This window comes from Sardina pilchardus, chromosome 4, assembly GCF_963854185.1.
Source record: "Sardina pilchardus chromosome 4, fSarPil1.1, whole genome shotgun sequence".
NCBI lineage: Eukaryota > Metazoa > Chordata > Actinopteri > Clupeiformes > Clupeidae > Sardina > Sardina pilchardus.
The window spans coordinates 35,052,885-35,060,922 of record NC_084997.1 but is presented as its reverse complement, the minus strand read 5'-3'; the positions used below and the strand labels follow the sequence as shown (position 1 = coordinate 35,060,922).

Below are 8,038 nucleotides of genomic sequence, written 5' to 3'. Positions count from 1 at the left end.
TGCATGGTGTTCAGTAAAGTAATGACTATTTCATATGTGAGGAAACTGAAGCACTGATGCTTCAATAATTGGGCCATTTTGATAGGTTGTGTTTGCAAACAAAGGGAATCAAGTTACTTCCTGATAGATGTGTTAGGTAGAAAATTGTGTGTGGTGTTTTGCAATTTTTTTTTCATGAAATAGAAAACTGTCTGAGAATAGGTTTTGGTTTGGTATGGTCTTGCATATTTTGTGTGGGATCATAATGTTTGAGTGACGTGTTCAAAAAAGAAAAGATTTAGTGTGTAAACAGAAGTGTGCAAACAGAAGTGTGCACTTCTTACAAACAGTGTGTTTGTAAGAAGTGAGAACATGCACAACACTGGTCTCGTCTCTAACTCTGATACGGTCTCAGACCTGCTGTCACCACCAACTCTGCATCGCCATCTAGCGGTATTTACTGAAACAGCACCCACACTGGACCACCAGACTGTAACTGTTTCAGCATACTGAGCCCGCGCTCCAATTTACATACTTCTATACAAGTCAAGTCACTTGTGCACTCGTATTAGGTTCTGTAAGCCTGTATAGTCTAGTACAATTTTCACAAAAGAGGAGTTCTAGCGGCAAATTTGAGGAAAAGCCGGTAAACCATGTTTTTTACATAATTTGAGGGTGCTGATTCTGAATATTGTGTTTACCAAGCTGAATTCTGAGTTTTAAACCTTCTAATTTGCATATTAAAATGAGCAAAACGTTTTTTTCTTTTTATTTCTAAACCAATCAGTTAAACATCATAGCATTAAGGTTAAATGTCATATTTAAATGCTAAAATAGTGCAGGAGTCATAACCAAGTATTTTTTAAACATGTTAGATTGAATTAAGGCAATAAAACAAGGTAGTTTATTAATAACAACGTTTATTAATAACAGATGGGATAAAGGTAATAAAGCAAACAGTATTCATAAAACGAACCATTTTAATTGCTCTTAAACCTGAAATAAAACTAAGAACAGGCCAAAATAAATACAAATCAAATTTATTTACAGCAGAGAGTGCCTCTCAATCTCCATGGCCACTGCAACAGTCACTGTGGAAAGAAAAAGTCACACATTAGGATTTTATGTTGTGTTTGGTGTTAGTTCTGTGTTAAATTTGAAATAGAAAGTTAAGAGAAATTACTTCTAACTTACCTGAAGTGAGATGTTCCTCCTTAGTCCAAACTGCTTGCATTCTGGCATGGATGATCTGGAGTTCTTCTACATTTGCAGCCACCTGTACAAAGCAAGCCGGCGCTGCGACAACTGCATTTGCTTGTATTGCAACCACACTTGCACCTGCAGGTAACCATCAAGCTACAGCTTTTGGGGATTGCTGCAACAGACATCAGTTTGGGTTCCAGGTGTCCATTGATGACATCCCATCCCATTTCCTCTATAGGTGGTAGTATTGGATTTGTTTTGTTTGCTTGTCTCCATACTAGAGCTTGATAATGTGCTCTTCTAATATGCCACTGAGCAGCATCACTCGTAGGTGGTAGAGCCTCAGGTCCCCGACATCTGGAGAACAGTGTGGCTCTTGCATCATTGCAGCTGACATCGTTGGTGTCATAAACACGACAAATGAACTTCTCTGCAGAATGTATGGTGGTTTCAGTCAGTTCACCCAGGCCAAGTCCATCTAAAAGTGCAGGCTGCTCCAAGAATGTTTTCCAGGATGTTTTCTTGCTATGTCCTGCAAAGTAGGACACAGTGTCACAGCCTGTTATTGCATGGAAGGCCAGAATATTCTCAATATCGGGAACCTGCACCCTCAGACTCTCATGCACTTTGTGTATGGGGATATGCCTGGGTTTTTTGGAGGTCCCCATTCTCAGCCACAACTGTTTGCACTTCATCTTGCCAAAATGCGCAATTAACAAAATGAGTACATCTGTATCTGGACTTGAAACAACAAGAAATTCTGCATTTGAATGTACACAGTGGAGCACAATCCTTGTGTCTGCTTCCTCATGGTAGGCCTGGAGAGCAGTGATGTCCATTTCTGAATTACACTTTGCCGTGTTCTCTTCTTTAAAGCCTCCAGCCACAATGATAATTTTGTCGTCTGGAGCTTGAGCCAATAGCTCGTCTGATAGAAATGTTGCCAAATCTTCTTTGTTCTTCTCCAAAGCAAGGAAATTGGACCAGTTCCTTGGAAGTGGTACAGAGCTATCTTCAATGGCACGGCGAATAGGTGTGCATCCTCTTGCACGTTTCCCCCTGGTTGTGCTCTTAATTGATATGTCTCTGTACCTGTCAAATGTAGTGTCAATTCTGTCAAAGTTTTTGCCAAATGCAAGCACTCTTTTCACAAACTTGCTGGCATATTGCCCAAATGTGTTGCAGTCAGATGGTTGTCCTAGCATCATAACAAAAGCTTGACCATCGATCACTAGCGTTGAATCAATGTCTGTAGGGTACACCAGTGCTGGACATTCCACATCACCACATAGCACCTGACTGAGGATGGATTTATTTCCACTTCTCAAATAGCCATCACTGTCTGCAATAGCAGTGGGGACATTCATCAACTCGTGTCTGAGGATTTTCCCCAAGTCCACTTCCCTTCCTGCGTCATATGCTGTGATAATGCGCTGCAAAACATTTCTTTCAGCTTTGGCTTTGGTGACTAACTTTTCCACTCCTTTCTTTCCTGCCCTGTGAAGAGTGGCAAATGTAGGAGGTTTATTTTTTGGCAAAGGATCCCTGAGTTTTTTCTGCTGGTCACCATTCTTGGGTTGCATGAGCCTCTGTTTCACAAAGGTGATCAATTTCTCCTGACCAAGACTACGTGCATTTAGTAGAGATTCTTGTATTTCTGTTGTTGCGATGTCTTTAGTAACAATATTCTGCAACATATCAGGAAAGCAACTCTGCTGTCTGTCTGAGAATACAGCTGATTTCTGTAACAATTCCATTACATTATTTTCATCTCCATGGTCTTGGAGCCTCCTTGACACATTGGATTCATTATGCACCATTTGATCATAATGTTCAAGATGATACATCTCCCTTGTCTGTGCAGCTATGTGTGTGCGAAGACTGTATGATAAAGTCCAACGGAATAGCGCAGATGCCGTTTTGGTGATGCCGATTATCCCACCGCTTCCCTTTCCGACACCATTCATCCATTCCTGAGCTTGGTCAGGATCCACTTGGTTGAATCTTCTTGATGATCCTTTCACAACCCAGTTTCCATTGTCAAATTCCTCTTGCACTTCAGCTGGAAGCTGCTTCATCTGAGCAAGGTACACCGGGCCCCATCTTGCATAATTAGTATGGTCGTAGCGATGGAAGTATGGAAGCATTTCCTGAAATGCATACAGGTGTAAGCCCCACTTTCCCTCTCTCTGAGCACGGGTAAAAAGCAGGAGGATCTGAACCATCTCTGCGTACTGCCACCAGAATTGAAAATTGGGATTTGCATCTTTCTTTGAAGCAATGAATGAGGATTGGAGAGCATTGTAAGTGTCAGAGGATAGCATGTCACACATTTTCTCAAAGTCTTCCTTCACATCAGATTTTGTATATGTCTCAAGATTTTGTTTGAGATTCCCATCATGGTCCTCCAGATAGACCAGAAACTCTGGCAAAAGCAGTTGCCACAAGGCTTGAACGGTAATCTTGTGAGCCCGTACACCCTTGTTGTAGTCTTTCCCTTCTAGAACATGGTTAACTGTTCCAGGACCAAATAGGCCACTCTCCACCCAGATTTCAGCTAGACCAGAATCTTGCATATGTTGGCCTAGAACCTTCAAAAAGTTCATTGATATATGCAGACCCCCAAGACGTGGGATGAGACTGTCTTTATATTCTGGCACTATCCATTTCAGTTCCATAAGTAAAGGGAAAAGTGCTTGATCAACAGTCAGTACAACATAGCTCTGGTTGAATGATTTGGCAACTTGCATGATTCTTCTGACAACAGTATTCATAGTGTTGATGTCATGTGATGGGGCTGGGATTATGGGCATGTAGCCAACCAAGCTGATCTCAGGATTTGTGTCAGACCCTTCTTCATTGAAACTTGTCCAGCCAGGTTTTGGATTTTGTGCCTGTCGTTTCATGTGAAATGCTCTGTCTTTGGCAACTGCCGTTATTGCGGCCGGACAATGACTGAGCGTTTGTTCAAACCATTGCTCGCAGACTTTGTCATTCAAATTTGGCTCGACACTTCCTTCACGGATATACACAGGCAAGATTATGTTCATTTCCTCTGGAACTTTAAGAGTGACCTGCTGACTTGGTGAGACATTTTCTAGAGGATCAACTGATATTGGACCTCTTTGCCAGGCAGCATACTGGGTTGCATGGAAAGTGTTTTGGCCATCAAGAGTCCCCTCATTAATGTCAATGTTGTCTGCAGAAAAATGAATAAAACGCCCCTGAACTAAATTGGATGGGATGATGGCTCCAGTCTCCTTGTCCATTGTTGATAGAGTATGTGTTGCAAGGGCAGTGTCAATTCGGAGGATGTCCCTATAACTGATTATATGTCCAGCATGATGAAACATTTCCACCAATTTTCTTGACCGTGTTGCCTGATGTAAGCTTGTACCAAGGCCAATATGTTTGGGAGTCCAGTTCTTTCCCCCACTTACCATGTACACCAAGTCCTGTGCAACACTCATGACTCTGGTCTCGATATGCTGTTCACTTTTCTTTTGGTGGCCAGCTCGTTGCATCTCCCCTCTTTTCTCAACTTCTTCTGCCTCTCTTTCATCCTCAGCTTTATCCGCAGAGTCAATGTCATCAATTTCCTCATCTCCAGAGTCAATATCATCATCCATTTCCTCACTCTCCTCACTTAGCTTCTCAAGGAGACTCTGTCCTCCAATAAGAAGTTTAATGAACATGTACAGTTTCTCTGGGACACAGGCAATAGCATCCTCTTCAGAAACATTAAGGCCTTTGTGTGCTGGTTGTGCCAATATATCAGAGCGAAGCTGAAGGGCTACATGCACCATTGCCAGAAAGTCATCTTCCACATCAGGCCTGTAGACAGGTATTGGGTTCTCATCAGGCTCAGCATCCCTTCTTTTATTCAACATTTCAGACACTGGAACATGTGCAAATTCAGTTGGCAGGAGCACTGTTTGCCTCCCAGTGATCTCTTCATTTCGCAGTTTTACGAATTCGTAAAGGTCTGTGATATGAGGTGCAATATATTCCTTGAACGTAGATATACGACTAAGGAATGACGGTGGTATTTCAACACCCTCTTCCACAGCAAGTGAGCAGTAGTGAGAAAATACCTCTTTCAGTTCCAAAATATCTCCATTTGCAGCAGACTTCTTTAAGTCATTAATGAGCCACATCAATATTCGCCCCTTCTCATCATTTGCTTCTCCTCTTGTCTGTGATACTCTTCGAATGAATTTCTTGTAACAGTTGGGATGGTACTTGCCCTCAGCAGCTATCAAATCGTTAACCCCTGCCACACGTACAGAAAGAGCATGGTCACACCATGCACCATCAATTATTTGTTGACTGACTTTAAATGTCATAACAGAGCATAGTGTTTCTTTCTTCACCTTTTTGCTTTCCTGGCAAAATAAGCAGAGCTTCCAGTCGGTTGATGATGTCCTACTACGTAGTCTTGAACTAGTGTGAGGTGTAGTTACAGTTGAATGTGATGGTTTATTTAGTCGTTGTATTTTACCTTTGTCTGTAAAAGTTGCGAAACAGCTCTTATGCCATTGTACTTCATCTCCATTCCCAGGCCCGATGGTCAAAATCCTGTGGATCTTATCAATATTAGCTGCATCTTGAAATTTTTGTCTTTCTTCAGCTGATGCCTTAAGCGATTGTAGGCCTTGAGCTGTTCCTTTGTAAATCGTATCCTTTTTCGATTTTTGGCAAATTATACAATCTCCTGAAGAGCCAGACATGAAAGGACTCAAACAAGCTTGCTCTTCCATTTTTGTCCCCCACCGTACAGAGCATGACTCCGTAGAGAGAAAGACTAGAGAGAATGACTATAACATGACACCATGGAGAGAATGACTAGAGAGCATCTCCACGTCATGTTATATATCCCAATATTTCAGTGAAGCAGTAAACTATTCTGAATAAAGGGTAAAAGCTGATGATAGCAAACAGGGACCAAAGACTTGTTAAAATAAAAACAAGAATGGTCTGTCATCTAGAATCCAACTCTACTTTATATCTGTGTCAGGAATTTGTTCTGTTCATCAAATGAATGAAATGAAAAACACAAGTTTTAAAAAGTTACAATATAGTAGTTGCAGTATAGTGGTTACAGTACAGTGGGCGCTAATGCTAATCAAGCATCATAGTGATTTATATATTTTATTATAATATTTGTCATATTGATACATTATGTTGATATTTGTCTGTATTTATTTGGACTTTTTATGAAATATGTTTAATTAAAGAGAACTTCATTTGCTTATATGACTACTATGCTATTATGCTAATTAACACACTTAAACCTCAAAATCTGTCTTGGCAAACATAATATTTAGAATCACCACCCTCAACTTATAGGCAATATCAATTGAATTAGCTGTTAGATCCCTTTTTCTGAATGTATTTCGGCGACTTTTGCACAGTTGTGTACTAGTACAATTGTAAGAAAAAAAGAATGCTAGTGGCGTATTTGAATAAAAGTCGATAAATAGTCTATTTTCACATATTTTGGGGGTGCTGATTAGAAATATTATGTTTACCAAGCTGGATGTTTTGTGCCATCCTTGTAATTTGCATTAGTATGGGACTTTTTGTTAACATTTTACGAGTCGGCCATCTTGAAAGTCAGTCATCTTGAAACCAGTGGCTGTCAAAATATAGACAATACATGTACACATGCTGGAGCATCAGCATACAAGATTTGGTGACAATTTATCAACCCTTTCAAAAGATATAGCAGAGACAAAGAATCTCCATTCGCCTAGTATGACTGCTATGCTATTATGCTAATTAGCAGGCTTAAAACTCAAAATTCAGCTTGGTAAACAAAATATTTGGATTCAGCACCCTCAAATTATGGGAAATAGCATGTTTACCGACTTTTCCTCAAATTTGCCGCTAGACCCTTTTTCTGAAGGGTTTCCTGAGATTTCTGCCTAGTCTATGTAAGTACAGCAGTGCTTTGGACTTGATGTGCAGACTTGCTAACTGTATCAAAACTGTATCAATTGCTGTTAGAATTGCTCTTAAAAGCGTAACAATGTGTTTACCATGTTGTAAGTCGCTTTGGTTAAAAAGTATCAACCAAATGTAATGTCCAAAATGAAAGTTTATACTTCAAACCAATCCACAGCTATAGTTCTTATATTACCGTGTACATTTGTCTCTTATACAGTTTTTTTTCATATGTAATGCTTGTGCTCTGATCCCTGCACTGTTGCACTGTTGGACTGTTTGTACTGCCACCATGACACACACGTCAAGAGCACCTACAGTAGCCACTGCATACTGAATCACGGGGCCACTGCATACTGAATCACAGGCTATGATCACAGGGCCACTGCTTACTGAATCACAGGGCCACTGCATACTGAATCACAGGGCCAGTGCATACTGAGTCACAGGCTATGATCACAGGGCCACTGCATACTGAATCACAGGGCCAGTGCATACTGAATCACAGGGCCACTGCATACTGAGTCACAGGCTATGATCACAGGGCCACTGCATACTGAATCACAGGGCCAGTGCATACTGAATCACAGGCTACGATCACAGGGCCACTGCAAAATGAATCACAGGGCCACTGCATACTGAATCACAGGGCCAGTGCATACTGAATCACAGGCTACGATCACAGGGCCACTGCAAAATGAATCACAGGGCCACTGCATACTGAATCACAGGGCCAGTGCATACTGAATCACAGGGCCAGTGCATACTGAATCACAGGGCCAGTGCATACTGAATCACAGGGCCAGTGCATACTGAATCACAGGGCCAGGGCATACTGAATCACAGGCTATGATCACAGGGCCACTGCATACTGAATCACAGGGCCAGTGCATACTGAATCACAGGCTAC

The 8,038-nt window shown here is 41.3% G+C and overlaps 1 protein-coding gene across 1 annotated transcript; it reads right to left on the bottom strand.

Annotated features, from left to right (window-relative positions):
• Positions 1-918: 918 nt before the first annotated feature.
• Positions 919-2,853, bottom strand: LOC134077919 (uncharacterized). The gene is made up of 2 exons (XM_062533557.1): positions 1,174-2,853; positions 919-1,070 (listed from the first exon to the last, which is right to left on the bottom strand). The coding sequence occupies exon 1, from the start codon at positions 2,763-2,765 to the stop codon at positions 1,194-1,196; it is 1,572 nt and encodes a 523-aa protein (XP_062389541.1). The 5' UTR covers positions 2,766-2,853; the 3' UTR covers positions 919-1,070; positions 1,174-1,193.
• Positions 2,854-8,038: the final 5,185 nt, after the last annotated feature.

Coding starts and splice junctions, on each gene's coding strand:
- LOC134077919 (XM_062533557.1), bottom strand. CDS start 2,765: ATGCAACCCAAGAATGGTGACCAGCAGAAAAAACTCAGGGATCCTTTG.